Below are 16,196 nucleotides of genomic sequence, written 5' to 3' on the forward strand. Positions count from 1 at the left end.
CCTCAGACAGGTCCATAGAGATTTCTCCTTGCCTCTTCCCCAGCATGTATGTGTGCACCTTCCTAATTGCATGTTCTTGGCTGGGTCACTTAAACCTCTGGGTGTCTGAATTATAATCTTAACTTTTTTTTGTATTTATATTTTACTATATTTAATGTCTATTATGTAATTACACTAAAAACAATAATTATGTCACTATATATAATAATATAACATCATAAATATGTATAATCTCACAGAGGCTAAATTATCACAAAACGTAGTAGAGAAATCTTTAGGGTGGGTTTAGGGTCAGGCAGACCCATCTTTAGTAGCAACCGCAGCCCTTACAGGAGTGTGTGACCATGAGCAGTTGACACAGTCTTGGGTTCCCAATCCGTTCAAATGTACTTCATAGGATTACAATGAAATAATGTATATAGAACAGCCTAACACTTGGTCAGGCAGGTAGTTGGTTGATCAATAAGTACCATTTCTCTTCTCCATGGCATTTCTTCCCAAGATGAGGTCTATGGGTCTGTGTTTCCTGTAGATTAAATATTTCATGGCTGTGTTGAAGCTTTAAAGGAAATCTCATGCTCTTTCATGCGTATGTCTTAGTCCTCCATCAAGAGTAGGGTCCAAAAGATCATGAGCCCCATATTCTGCTTCTCTTGTGTTCCCCACAGCGCCTAGAGGAGCGTGGTAGACAAAAGGCCCAGAGTAACGGACAGCGACAGCAGGGCAGGTGTAGAAGCACACTCTGCAGGGGTGCCATGCATTGTCACAGGGCTCAGTCCTGCACCCCAACAGTGGCAGCTCCGGGTCATGCTAGGAAGGAAGCAAAAAGTGGCCTTGTTGGAAAAACAGTGTGCCAGAGGCTGTGGCTACTAGGTTTTTCCAAGGTTATACAACAGTAAGGGCAAGCAGGCTAGAAACTTGGAGGATTCCACCGTAATGGAGACTCGTGGGAAAGAATTGCTCAGTATTGGTTTGTGATTTTTCTCCTTTTAAGGAATCCCCCCTATGAGCGGAACGGGAACCCTGCAGATCTATTTACTTGATATTAATGACAATGCCCCTCAAGTGTTACCTCAAGAGGCAGAGACTTGCGAAACTCCAGACCCCAATTCAATTAACATCACAGCACTTGATTATGACATCGATCCAAATGCTGGACCATTTGCTTTTGATCTTCCTTTGTCTCCAGTGACTATTAAGAGAAATTGGACCATCACTCGGCTTAATGGTAAGAACAGGTTAATTATTTGACTATATGTGCAGTTGAGAGGTTTTGAAGCCTGATATGAAAAGTTAATTTTAGGTGCCTTATAATCTTCTCATTAAATATATTTTAAAAGCTACTTAAAGTTAAATAAGATATTAAAAGCTTCCACAGCTTTAAAAAAACCTTCATAATGCAGCATAGTTGTATTGCTCACTATATGCTGTTACGTAGTACATGCAGTTCTCGAATATTCTGCGTATTTTTATCGTATTATGTATTAACTACCAACTTTTTTTTTTCCTTTTTTCGTGTAGGTGATTTTGCTCAACTTAATTTGAAGATAAAATTTCTGGAAGCTGGGATATATGAAGTTCCAATCATAATCACAGATTCGGGTAATCCTCCCAAGTCAAATATATCCATCCTTCGCGTGAAGGTCTGCCAGTGTGACTCCAATGGGGACTGCACCGATGTGGACAGAATTGTGGGTGCAGGGCTTGGCACAGGAGCCATTATCGCCATCCTCCTTTGCATCATCATCCTGCTCAGTAAGTAGTTGTATTGTCTCTTGGATTTTATTTTATTATTTTTTTTAATTTGTTTTTTTTTTTTACATTTATTTTTGAGAGACGGAGTGAGACAGAGCACGAGCTGGGGAGGGGCAGAGACAGGAGGAGACACAGAATCTGAAGCAAGCTCCAGGCTCTGAACAAGGGTTCAGCACAGAGCCCGATGTGGCACTCGAACCCACGAACCATGAGATCATGACCTGAGCCGAAGTCAGATGCTCAACTGACTGAGCCACCCAGGCGCCCCAGGATTTTTTTTTAATGTTTTTTATTTATTTTGAGAGAGAGAAAAAGGGAGAGAGCAGGAGAAGGGCAGCGAAAAGACGGAGAGAGAGACTCCCAAGCGGGCTCTGCGCTCACAGCCCGATGCAGAGCTCGAACCCCCGAACCTTGAGATCATGAGCTGAGCGGAAATCAAAGAGTCGGCTGCCTAACTGATTGAGCCACTCAGGTGCCCCTGTCTCTTGGGTTTTAAATTCTTTTCCCACCCTAGATGTTTTGCAAAGTAACTTTTTGCTGTTTACCTTTCAAAACAATCTAAACCACTCTCTTCAACCTATGAGCACTTTCTTGCCAAATTGTCTATGGGGCAGTCAGTTCCACTTCCGAGGGAGAAAAACCCTGAGCACTGTTTCAAGCACTTACATGTTTGCAGCAAACCCAGCCAGTGCACCCTTCTCATGCCCCGTTGCCGTTTTCTGGCACTGATGGCTTGGCGAGCTGTAGCAAACTCTTTTCATAGGAAAATGTTAAGCCATCTTAGCTAAGTTTGAGCACTCATGATTTGAGTATGAATTTATGACACGGAGTTGATGATTTAGGAAAATAAGTATATTGCTCTCCTTAGCTTTCCTTTGTATAAAGCGCAGTCAGCAGCTAACTCCAGTCATGCAGGGATCAAGGTATTTGTTTCTGAAGGGCTACGTAAAATAGTGAGAGATTATACTTCATACAGCACATTTGATAATAGAAATGATTACATAGCTCAATAAATTGTCTGTCTTTAGAGCAAGTCTAGATTAAGGAACTGCTCCTTTTTCAGATACTTTGCAATCTTTGGTTCAATGGAATGCAAGAAATTAACCACTGGAAAGTCCTTTAGGAGCCCCTTCTAAGCATGCAGGTTAAAAGGATAAATTGCCTGGCCCTGTGTTTTATTGTTAAATAGCAGTAGGACTCAGTTTATTGTGTGATCATGCTACGCACCAATCACTTTCTTGAAAATGTTGGCCATTTCTTTTATGTTTTCTCCATTTACAAGTGTTCTGGTAATTTAGAATTCTCTCCCTTTATTCTAAGCAATTACCATAGAAGCCTGAGCATTTTTTACTTCCTGTGTGGAGACTACTTTGACTATAATTTGAAACCTGCATTGCTGTACTAATAATCCACTTGCTAGATTTAGCCCTGGAACAATGGCAAATGAGATCATGTATCTGGCTTTAAAAGGAGGATATTTACTTTTATGGCCAATAATAAAAATGTGCTCAAATAAGAGTCATTAAATCTCTTGCTTCAGGATGTAAACTGATATCCTCAGATTTTAGAGAGAATGCGCTCTTCGATGTGCACTTAGGGACATGTTTCCATTTGAACTAAAATGTGGCATATATGCCAACCTTATCAGGAAAGACTTCGACGTGACGGACTTTGGCATAGGGGTGACTAGCATTTTGAAGGACAATGAATTGGTGCTGATTTTAACGTCAACCCTCTGGAAGATTCATGGTGCCAGATCTGGCACAAAAATGTAAAGCCTGAAAGCCTGATGTTATTTCAGTGCACCAACGAATCCCGTCGGATTCTTAACCTGAAACGTGCAGTTTAATAGGAGCGGGAATGCAGAATGGTGTAGTAGAAAAGCACAGCCTTTGGGAGCCCAAAATCCTCAAGATCCAGTTGGCGATCCAGTTCCGACTTGCTCCCCAAGTCACCCTGGCAAGCACTTACCTTCCTTGGGGAGTACTGTTCCCTCTGATTTCCGAGGGTATAATGATGGCGGAGCAACCTCAGTGAAATAGCAGTTACATAACAAGTAACAATTTAACTTACTATTGTTCGTTGGTTTAGAATTTACAAGCCCTTATATTAGGAGTATCCTATCTTCCAGCAAGCAGAAGGGAGAGATGGAAATGGTTCTCATCCCCATCTGTAAATGATAATATTGAGGATGGACATTTAGCCAGTGAGTTCAAAGGACACCAGGTTCTGGAACCCAGGGTTTCACACTCAATACCCAGTGCTTGAACCCTGCTTTGTCTTCTCTCTCTTCACGGGAGGCCAGAAAGAGATAAGAGAGAGGAAGCTGCATTACAAGCTTTTGACCCATATAAGTGTGTTAGTGGTATTAAAGGCTATGATGAGAAAGGTCATGTTTTAAAAGCTATGACATTATGCTGTTTTTTACTCTTTTTCCACCTAGTCCTCGTTCTGATGTTTGTGGTATGGATGAAACGCCGGGATAAAGAGCGCCAGGCCAAGCAACTTTTAATTGATCCAGAAGATGATGTAAGAGATAATATTTTAAAATATGATGAAGAAGGTGGAGGAGAAGAAGATCAGGTGAGCCATATTTTAAACCTTTAAAATGGAATTTTGTGATCCTATAATCTCAGTGGTAGAACAGATGTTAATATGTGCAGTAAGAAAATGGTATCAAGGTTCCTTTGCTTATCACATTATCAAATACTTGGTGGGAATTCTTCCCTAGGTGTCCTTCACATTTCTTGAATTTTTTTTTTTCAAAGTGCCAGATGTCACTGTATTTATTTTGTAAGAAAACCACTAACATTGTTTCAAGGAGCTAGGACTTAAACCCAGCATCAGTTAAAATAATGCTAATAAAAATGTGTCTCTTTATATGTCCCCTTCATTGGATACCCAAAATAGAAGTAAAAGTGGCTTCTACAATGGGATTTACATCTACTATATACACAAGACAAGCACTAGATAATTCATTCTACAAATATTTACCAAGCAAGTTCAATATTCCGGACACTATTTTGGTCACTGGGGATATGGAAGTGGGAAAAGTCAGCAAATATTTGCCCTCAAGAGTCTTACATTCTTGAGAAGTATTTGAAATTAGAGACAATAATTTCTAGTTCATCTTTGTATCTGTAGTGTCTTTCATGATGCCTGGCTCATAGTAGTTGCTCAACAAATGTTGAAGTTCCCATCTGGCTATAAAATAGCATGAGCTTCTGTATCACTGTGTACATGGGGCACTGTATATGCATTCAGAGTTGAGAGTGACCAGAAGGGGAAACACAAAGATCTTTATGTGCAGGTTTTAGGTATTATCCCAGCTAACACTTAGAATGCCTGCACATACCAGGCATTCTACCAAGGACATTATATGCTATTATCTCTTAAATCTTTGAAACTTGTGATACTATTCTATGAAAGTCTCTACTTTTGTGATAGAAAACAGAGCTAAAGGTGATGGGACTCTCAAAAACAAGTAAGAAGTGATAGATACAGGATTTGAATCCAGGTCTGTCTGATGTCACAGCCTAAACTAACTGCTCTGATATAGTTCCTCTTGCAATTACCTGGAAGATACTAATGTAATCCACAAGACATCACCATGACAAGCATTTTTTTAAGATACTTTGTTAATTAGGTTATTTCCATGTACAAATGCAAACTTTGGGGCTGTGGTCAAAAAAAGAGCCCAGAGGGACACCTGGGTGGCTCAATGGGTTAGCATCCGACTTCAGCTTGGGTCATCATCTTGTGGTCCATGAGTTCGAGCTCCATGTCAGGCTCTGTGCTGACAGCCCAGAGCCTGGAGCCTGCTTTGGATTCTGTGTCTCCCTCTCTCTGCCCCTCCCCCGCTCATGGTCTGTTCTGTCTCTCAAAAATGAATAAACGTTAAAAAAAATGTTTTTAATAAAAATAAATAAATGAATAAATAAGAACCAGAATTCTTGGGTCTTGGATCATTATCAGTAAATTCAAATCTACTTTGTCTTAAATATATATGTAGACATTTGTGATAAGACTGTTAACTTGAATAAAAGCAAATTTTCCTGAACATATTTTCTCTTCTCTACTCATTTGAGGAAATAATGTATCACTTTTTGTTTTACAAAGCAGTTCACATCCTTGTTGTGTTCAGTCTTTATGGCAACCCGTTAGAGTTTTCTATTTTACACTTGTAGCAAGTTGTGTGATTTGCTCTCAGAGTTTGTAACTGGCAAAGCCAGAACTGAGACCCACGTTTCTGATTCCAGATTCCATGCTTGGTTTACAGAACCTCAACTCTTGCATTTAGAAGAGATGCTTATTAAAATATGTTGAAAACTTGACTCATGTGTAAAGCTGCTTTGAATACTGACTAATTAAAGTGGCTCTATAAATATGCCCCAGGGTTTCTTGCTTATAAATGTCTTCGGATATTAAAATTCATGTTTGGCTTAATCCTTAATTAATCTATCCTTTCACTTTCCTGAGCTATGTTCAAGATCAGCAAACGTGTATCGATCACGTTACCTCCTAAGTCTACTCTCGGTATTTTAATTTTTTATGTCATTGTGCATAACTTTCTAGGCATAAATCTAAACCCAACTCCGTGAAGCTTCAGTATAAATGGTACTAACTGGAAGGCCAGCAGTCATAATGGGATCTTGCGTAGAATTGGAGGCCCAGAGGCAAGAGGCAAGATCGTTCTCAACATCTGAGAGTTTGGATCAAGGCACTCACTGCCACCTGATCTGCCTCTCTTTCTCCCTCCTCCCATCCAGTCCCTTTGAGAAATTGTTTCATGAGGTTTTATTGTTGTAGTTATTTTAGGAAGGACTGATTTCCTTTATTGACTTTATCCACATAGATTGATTCTTGAGATCAAATAGTCGAAGTTATCTATTGCCAGGTTTATTAAAATCATCACCATAAATCTTCAGCCTCTTCTTTTACTGACCTCTGAAGTTTTCTTTGCCCCTAGCTAAGCTTTTAGGCATGAATGTTTTGTTTCCTACTCACTTCCCCAGTAATCCAAGGATTTTTCTGGAACTTACTCTATATTGTCTTCTGTGTCTAGTATCTTTATTTAGTATTGGCCTTGCGATGGTATCTCTTGGTAGCCACTTGGTTCTTTGGTGTCATGCTCATCTAGATCAAAAGCCTGTGTCCATCGTGGTGTCTGTGTTATGATTTCCACTTGCAGTCCTCATTATAGAGAAAGCTGTGAGAAAGTTACATAACGGGGTTTTTATTTATTGTATGATTTACCTCATAACAGCAGAATAAAATATGCCCTGTAGGAATGCTACACCGAGGGTTCTGTCTCTTCTACCTCTGAAGTGGTTCGTGAAATCCATTTGCTTATCTCCATTACCAAGGCCACTGCCTTCACTTAGAATCATCACTGTTCCCCAATAGCATCCTAATGAGTTTCCTGTCTCTGGTGACACACCCCCATCAGCTCTCTGTCAGTTACCAAATCCGGACTTCCTCTTCAGCCTGACAGGGCTTTGGCCCTTTGGTGCACACCCTTAGCGAGCAGATAGACGGTTGTGGGAAAGAGTTGTAGACACTCCCTCAAGATGTGAATCTGTCAAGTTTGTCCACTCGTGGCCACTAAAGTTTTCTTGCAAGTCTGAATGATTTGTCCTCATGTTCCTCTCCCTACCTTTCTTGTTGTTGTTCAGGACATAGTTTCTAAAAATATTGTATTTATTGGCTTTAGTGCTTCCTTTTTATTGAAGTGTAGTTGACACAGAATGCTATATGGTTTCAGGTGTACAACATAGCGATTTAACAAGTCTTTGTGTTCTACTGTGCTTATCACACGTGTAGCTGCCATCTGTCACCATCCAACGCTGTTACAATACTGTTGACTATATATATTCCCTGTGCTGTAACTTTTATCCCTGTAACTTATTCATTCCATAACTAGAAGCCTGTACCTCCTTAATCACAGAATCCACTCTCTCCTCCTCCAGAGATAAAAGCAACAATAGGTCTTATTTTTCTTAGAAAGAGCTTGTTCGCTTCTTTATTTTTATTCAGTGGACCTCATTATGTTCTCAGTTATCTTATGGTTTCAAAAATCTGTGATGTGGTAACTTACCTGGCTTATTCTTTGTATTAGAATGTGAATAATAGTCCCATGAGTTCCTATATCCCAACGAGAAGCAGAAGGCTTCTTATAAGGTTTAAGAATGTAACCAACCATGCATATCAATAAAAGCATTTCCAGCACCCGGGAGCCTCTCTTGTATCCCCTGCCAGGAAGGATGCTGTCTGGCAAAAATAACCAGTATTTTTTATTTCCATCACCATGGAACAGCATAACTGGGCTTTATATTTCATTATGTAAATGGATATCGTATAGTAGGTACTTTTTGTTTCTGGCTTCCTTCACTCAGACTTCTATCTGTGAGATTCATCTATGCTATATACAGAAGTAGTTCATTTTTATCATTGCTGAAAAGTATTCTTTTGTAGGAATTAACCACATTTTATTCATCCATTCTACTATACTTGGACTGAGTTCATACAATTGAATTGTTACGAATAAAACTGCTATGAATATTCTTTGCGCGCACGTGTGTGTGTGTGTGCGCGCATTTCTGTTGGTATGTCCTCAGGGATTGGAATTTCTGTATCCTAGAATGTGTCTGTGTGCAGCTTTAGCACAATCTTGCCACTTTTCCAAAGGGACAGTACTGGTTGGCCCCTCCCCTTGCCATGCTGGTGCATGATGGTTCCATTGCCCTATGTCCTCACCAGCACTTGGCTTTTTTCAGTCTTTAAATTTCAGCCACTAAGATGGCATGTGTCTCTGTATGATCTAATCAGGATGTTCCTACTGACTGACTTACCATTTTGATCTCTTTGTGAGGTCTCTGTTTGGCTTCTGTGTCCCCTTTTCTATTATGTTGTCTGCCTCTGTCTTATTGATCTGTAGGAGGTCCTTATATATTATGGATATCATTTCTTCATCAGATAGATGTTTTGTCAATAGCTTTTCCCATTCTGTAACTCGCTTTTTTATTCTCTTAATGGTGTCTTATGATGAACAAAAGTTTTTAATTTTAATGAAGTCCAGTGTATCAATTTTATTCCATTATGGTTAGTACATTTATGTCCTTTAGTTTAAGAAAACTTTTCCTACCGAGGTAATGAGTTCTCCTTCTGAAACAAAAAGTAAATAAATAACATAAAACAAAACACAGCAACTTCATGTTGTCCTCTTGAAGCTTTATTGTTTTACCAGTCATACTGTCTGTGATCTGTCTCTAATGGATTATTCATTTGGTATAAGATACTTATCAGAGCTCTTTTTTGTTTTCTTTCTTGATATGCAGTGCTGTTTACTACAGAGATAGCTCTCTCCACTGCACTGTAGGGCCCACTTGTCAGAAAGCAAGTCATTCTACACGTGTGGGTCTGTGGGTTGGCTGCCTGACCCCGTACTATTCGACTTGTGCCATCTGCCTGTTCTTGGGCCACTACCACCTGTTTTTGTTGCTGTCACTTAGTAGTGTCTTCATGTCTTTTTGTGCAGATCCTCTAACTGGATTCATCAAGATTTGCATCAACGTTCTTGGTGGAATTTATCATTTACCTTCTTTTTCCATAAGGAAAACAAACCCTTTGTTTAATACTCTTATTTTCTTTACTTAAAAAAAATTTTAAGTTTATTTATTTATTCTGAGAGAGAGTGTGTGTGAGCAAGGGAGAGGCAGAGGGAGAGAGAGAGAGAGAGAGAGAGAGAGAGAGAGAGAATCCCAAGCAGGTTCCACACCATCAGCACAGAGCCCAAGGTGGGGCTTAAACTCACAAACCATGAGATCATGACCTGAGCCAAAACCAAGAGTTGGGCGCTTAACTGACTGAGCCACCCGGGTGCCCTAGTACTCTTACTTGTTTTGCCTTCCTTTTTTTTTTTTTTTGAATGTTTATTTATTTTTGAGAGAGAGAGAGTGGGGGAGGGAGACAGAGGATCTGAAGCAGGCTCCGTAGTGTGTGCAAAGAGCCCGAGGTGGGGCTTGAAATCACAAACTTGTGAGATCATGACCTGAGTCAAGGTCAGACACTCAACCAACTGAGCCATCCAGGCACCCCCCAATACTCTTACTTTCTAAGTGAATTTAATCCAAACACTTTTCCATTTTCTAAATAAGATGTTATTGCTTTAATGTTTTTCTTTATTTTTGAGAGAGAGGGAGAGCTTGAGCAGGAGAGGGGCAGAGAGAGAGGGAGACAGATGATCTGAAGCAAGCTATGTGCTAACAGCAGAGAGACCAATGTGGGGCTCAAACTCATGAACCACAAGACCGTGATCGGAGCCGAAGTTGGACGCTTAACCAACTGAGCCACCCAGGCACACTGTTGTTGCTTTAAATCTTAAAAGTATGCTCAGTTCCTGAGAAGTTCAGTTTTGTGAAATACATTCTGTTTCTACTTTCCGTAATTCACATGTGACCCCCTGTTAGAAAGTGTATTTCTTCTTTTTTTTTTTTAATTTTTTTTTTTAACGTTCATTTATTTTTGAGACAGAGAGAGACACAGCATGAACGGGGGAGGGGCAGAGAGAGAGGGAGACACAGAATCGGAAGCAGGCTCCAGGCTCTGAGCCATCAGCCCAGAGCCCGATGCGAGGCTTGAACTCACGGACCGGGAGATCGTGACCTGAGCTGAAGTCGGACGCTTAACCGACTGAGCCACCCAGGAGCCCCACTTCTTTTTCTTAGTCTAGTTGAGACACAACGTTCCACTAGTTTCAGGTGTATAACCTCGTGATTCAACGAGTCTGTACGTTATGTTATGCTCACGGCCAGTGTAGCTACCACCTGTCACCAGAGGACACTTTTACAATACCATTGATTGTATTCCATATGCTGTGCCTTTTATTCCCAATGACTTATTTCTTTGTAGTGGGCATTAAGCCTTTTTAGCAACAGAATATGATTCATACATTTTTATTAGTTTTGGGGGGCAGATATTATCTCTTTACAAGAGTAAGCCTCAGAAATGGGATTACTGCCATGTTGCATTCTCGAGGCGTTTTAGTCGATTTTTATTACACGTAGGTAGTATTTTATGGAGGATGTGGTGCTGCCTCAAGATGTGGATGGAGACCGTGCCACACCAGGCAGACGTGGCTTGTCCTGATCAGGCAGTGGTCTTCTCGATGTCTCAGCTGGGCAATTCCAAAAAATTACCAGCGTTTTCAAAGGGTGGGCAGGTCTCAGAGGTTAGTTGAGGCAGTTGGTAAATGCCAGGTAACCAGTGTGGTGACAGGTGCTGGGGATCCTGAAGACCTAGCCTCAGGCTGGCTTGGCCAAGATTCCTATTTTTCCTGCCAAGAGAAAAATATCCTTCTTAAAGAGCTAACTGATTAGAAAGAAAACAACGCAAAGCAGTCCTTTACAAGGGTAGCCCTGACCTTCCTGGCCGCTGATTAGCATCTCTAGCTGTCTAAGCTCTGTGCCAAGATACAGGTTGCTAATTTCTTTAACAAAATAGCTAAGAAGCCTAAGAAAAACGACAACTCATCTGTGCCTTTTGTCTTGTGTGTGATAGACTTTGACCAGTGCTTGTAGATCCTCTGCTCTGGTTCAGGTTATCAGGACCCTAGGTTGGTCCCATATTGGAAGGGAGTGTTAGATGCCCTCTGAACAGGAGCATCTGTTGGCTGTTGGACAGACAGACGCTTTTAGTATATGTCTGCTCTCTTTTTAGAGGGTGAGGTTCCTTCTTTGTCTGCCTCACTGCCATAATCAGCAGGGCTTTTGGTGGTTATCAAGCCATGTTTAATTACCCCCGTTAGTAAATGTTCATTGGTGCACTTTTTGGCCAATGGAGCTGGTTGCAGTTACTGTGTAGCTTTTGATGTTCTTTTCAATGAGTTCCGTCCATATTAGCATCACTAATAAAATCTGGGTGAATGTACAATATAGCCAGTGGCTCACTTTTCATGGAACCATCCCTTTAGCCGCAGGATAGGAAACGGAAACTGTTAGCTTTCTGCTCTTTAAAGCTTAGACTTAATTACAATTGCTTCTATATTAAACAAACATTTGTGGAGTGTGTGTTATGTTTACAACACTCACTCGTGCTCGCTTTAAACAACCTCGACCTAAATCACCATTATACAGTTTCATTCTCCATAATAATAGCAAAAGCTATTGTTAAGGGTACCCTATGAGTTAGGCGCTATACTTACTGCTTTATATATATTATTTTATTTGACCCTCCCACAGCACAGCCGAGTTGGGACACACTGTTGGGAAGTAGTGAAGTGGGGATTAAATGCCTGTCCAATCTGAGTCCAAAGAAAGTGGTTTGTTTACCGGATCCTGTCCCATCGTTGGCAAAGCTCAAGCTCAGCCAAGCAATTAAAACAATGCCTTCCTAAATGCCATTTGAATTTATCAGAAGAAGTGGACTCTGGGACACCCAGCAGCTTCCTCTGCCCTTAAAATTTCACTTGAAAATTTTCCCATTCCGAGTTTGGGGCCAAGGGACTCCTATGGGGACTCTGGATCTGTGAGAGAGGATGCCACTGTCCATGTTGGGAGGTTTCACAGGTGACAGTGAGTGGTCACAGGGATCCTTTGGACCATGGCTGCTGACTCAAGGGCAGCATTAGGGGAGCAGGGTTTGCAAACTCAGCTGAGATTAAAGCTGACACTGGTCAGAGATGGTCATTACAGAAAGTGAGAGTGGCCACCTACAGGTTCCACATTGGTTTTCTCGTGGTCACTCTTGGACTCTTGGCCCTTACCATCCCCTGCATACCTGGTCCGTCTTCCCACACCACTGCTGCTGAGTGTTAACACTCCAGTCGGCTAGAATTTTGTCTCTCACTTTCTTCACATAAGACCCAGCACCTCTTGAGTTCAGGAGCTTTTTCACATCCCAGGCCTTCTTCTGAATTCCCAAACTTGGTTTCTTAAATTTTAGCATATTGCTCTAAAACTAGAGTTTTTCTTTTGCATCAGAGATGGTTCTGAGCTCTCAGAGAAAGTACCTGATGAGCCCTGATGATTTGAGGGACGTTTCTGAAAGCTGGATTCTGTGTCATTTAAGAATCACACTTCAGGAGTGTCAGAGTGACTCAGTCAGTTAAGTGTCCGACTCTTGATTTCAGCTCAGGTCATGATCTCACGGTTTGTGAGTTTGAGCCCCACATCAAGCTCTGCACTGACAGTGGTGAATCCGCTTGGGATTGTCTCTCTTCCTCTGTCTCTCTCTACCCCTCTCCCACTCACATGCACGTACTCTCTCTCTATCTCAAAATAAATAAACATACAAAAAAGTCACACTTCATAGACTATGCGTGGGGAGGGACGGGCATGTGTTCATAAGATGTCCATAGCTGTGTTTTATTCAGCTTGCAGTGTATAAATTTTTTTTTAATCACATAAATTTTGGATCTCACAATCCTCTCGAAAAAATTGAAAGATCTAGAAACATGAATTGCATTCTGCCTTGACAACAGTTACTGGAAACCAAGTAGAACATTCTCTCTTTGGGGCGCCTGGGTGGCGCAGTCAGTTAAGCGTCCGACTTCAGCCAGGCCACGATCTCACGGTCTGTGAGTTCGAGCCCCGCGTCAGGCTCTGGGCTGATGGCTCGGAGCCTGGAGCCTGTTTCCGATTCTGTGTCTCCCTCTCTCTCTGCCCCTCCCCCGTTCATGCTCTGTCTCTGTCTGTCCCAAAAATAAATAAAAACGTTGAAAAAAAAATTAAAAAAAAAAAAAAAGATTCTCTCTTTAAGCAGAGCAAGCATGTTCTATCATTGTTTTTCTTTTCTCATTCTCATTCCAGACCAGCTTTATTGACTTATGTTATAAGCCAATCCTTTATAGAAATCTATTTTTGTTGACTCTGATTAAAGTACGTAACAATTATTAGGCTTTGGATTAACAAAAAGCAGATTTCTACAAGGAGGAGGTACCATAGTGTTCTGAAACCATGTGACAATTTTCTGTTATACTATTTTTTTTTAAGGAAAAGAAAGTGGATTGGCCACAAATATATTTAACCAGATGAATTAGTTAAAATAGGCTAGCTGCTATAACAAACTAAAATTTCAGTGATCTAAGCCTGGTGAAATGTATTTCTCACTTAGTGGTAATTGGGGTTAGGTCATAAGAGTTGGGGGTAGGGAGGGAAGGTCCATCCCACTCCACACAGTCATAAGGGACCCAGAGGATCAGAGACTCTCCGACTCTCCACTTGTTGCTTTCAGGGTCACCCAGCCATACCTGCAATCCCTGAATGACCAAAGGGCAGGGAGGATGATTTGTGGAGACTTTTATGGGCTATGCCTGGCACACATCACTTCCACTCCCCATTCCCTAGGAAGTATCTGTTGGCTGTGTGCCTAGTAAGTAGAAGTAATGGGTTCTGTGACCAGCTGGGAGTCTTTGCCCCACCCTGTTAGGTATTTGAGCGTACAGAATCTTTTCTGAGACTGAGAAGAGTTTTCTCATAGGACCCACCCACACTAGATTGCTAGCTCATGTGCATTGTTTTGTGACCCATCCAGATACTTTGGAAGGAAGTGGGTCCCTGGACACAGGGGACACACAAGAGGTGCAGCAGCTCATGAAAATGAGACACTGTAGGTAAGGCTCTTAAAAACCAGGGAGGGCAACTTTACCTTACCTGGTGAATGCTCCTCGTATATCCCAGGGAGATACTAACGTCTTCTTGATTAGGGACCAGCACTTGCGTGTGTAAGGGATCACATGTAACTTCAGGGTAAGGGATCGCATGCAATTTCATGCTCCTAGTCCTGATAGGAGCTCTTTTTAGTGGCCCAGGATTTCAAAACCCAAAAGATCCAGATGTAATTGCTGTATGAGTTACCATCGGCTTTTTTTTTTAATGAAATTGATTTCTTATGTGATTTCTGGAAATTAATGTCAGTATTTCTATAACTGAGATCCTCAGAATCTCTTTGACACCACTTTCAGTGGAGCTCAGGTGCCTGAGGTGAGGTAAGATCCCACAGTTCCTGTGACCCAGGACTTGGCTTTGAGGAATGGGGACTCTGAGGGTTGCTGACTTAGTTTCTCCTCATATTGCATGTTAAACTGCAGTAGGATTGAACTACCTGTACCTCTATACCTATGACATGTGACTTCACACTTCCATGGCATTAGTCTGTGGTCTTCACCTGCCCAACTCTCTTTAGCCACCAAGACTCATCTCAAAACATCTTCCCTTGGAATCCCAAGCTGCATCAAGTGTCTCTGCTCTGTGACCTGCAGCATCCCATGTCTACTTTGTTTTGAACTTTTGCGTCTAGTCCTGCCCCCAATCCTAAGCTCTGTGAGGGCAGAGATTTGTCCTATTCATTGTTTTTCCTGTACCTAGGACATTTCACACCGGACGTGTGCTCACAGAATGTATGTGCATTGGGCCTTCTTCCTGAACCTCTTAGTTTTTTTTCTTTTTTTTTTTTTAATTTTTTTAATGCTTCTTTATTTTGGGGGGAAAGAGAGAGACAGACATAGTTTGAGCGGAGGAGGGGCAGAGAGAGAAGACCCAGAATCCGAAGCAGACTCCAGGCTCTGACCTGTCAGCACAGAGCCCGATGTGGGGCTTGAACCCACGAATCATGAGATCATGACCTGAGCCGAAGTCAGACGCTTGACTGACTGAGCCACCCAGGGGCCCCTGAACCGCTTAGTTTACAAGTCTATCTACACAGTTAATTGAAGCGGTACACTGATGACGACTTCACTTTTGTTATTTGAAATCTGATGTCTTCAGGAAAGGATGATAACATTCATAAATGCTAGCACTCATTACATATGCAGACTTTTGTGTCAGGCTCTGTGCTGTGCCCTTAGTTTGTTTGCATTTCTCTTACAGTCTTCCCAGCAGTTCTACGTAGCAGACCTGTTCAAACCCAGGTCCACATGGCTTGAGAGACCAAACTCCTAATGGATTTGCTGGTGGCCATGTGATAGATGTTGTATTTAGTGGTGCTGATTTGTAGCAGGCAGGTGTTACTGGTAGGACCAGTGAGGCTGGGTGCTTAGCCACAGCCTATCAGAAGACCACTGGTAATCTGGCTTTAGAAAAGACAGAGAGTAAGACTCAATTAATTGATTAAGCATGGCTTGCAGTATTGAGCACATTTTAGCATTAAGAAGGGTAGAATCCAGAGAATTCTGAGCAGCCAAGTTACTACAAAAAAAAAAAAATCCATGTATATAAGCTGTGTGACAGGAGCTAAAATTTTAAATCCAGGCTGGCTGCCTAAATAGCAGGTTGGAGTACAGGTGTGAGAAAGCCCCTTGAGACCAAAGGAGCCACTTCTCTGAGTCAAGGGATCTTTGCTTGAACCAGTGGCCTCCATGGACTTCCTGCCAATCTCAGGAACGCGCCCCAGTAAGAGCAACCAAGCCAGACCCTCCGACTCAAGCAGAGAATGACATTATATAA

At 41.6% G+C, this 16,196-nt stretch overlaps 1 protein-coding gene across 1 annotated transcript in view; it reads left to right on the plus strand.

Annotated features, from left to right (window-relative positions):
• The window catches only part of CDH2 (cadherin 2), a 74,634-nt gene that overhangs the window by 37,496 nt on the left and 20,942 nt on the right, over positions 1-16,196 (plus strand). The window contains exons 11-13 of the mRNA XM_047086881.1: positions 995-1,228; positions 1,522-1,755; positions 4,199-4,338. Coding sequence (XP_046942837.1) covers positions 995-1,228; positions 1,522-1,755; positions 4,199-4,338 — 608 coding nt within the window. The remainder of the gene's footprint in view (positions 1-994; positions 1,229-1,521; positions 1,756-4,198; positions 4,339-16,196) is intronic.

This window comes from Lynx rufus, unplaced genomic scaffold (assembly GCF_022079265.1).
Source record: "Lynx rufus isolate CCGP_SWC_20201006 ecotype Redwood Valley unplaced genomic scaffold, mLynRuf1.p SCAF_22, whole genome shotgun sequence".
Taxonomy (NCBI): Eukaryota; Metazoa; Chordata; class Mammalia; order Carnivora; family Felidae; genus Lynx; species Lynx rufus.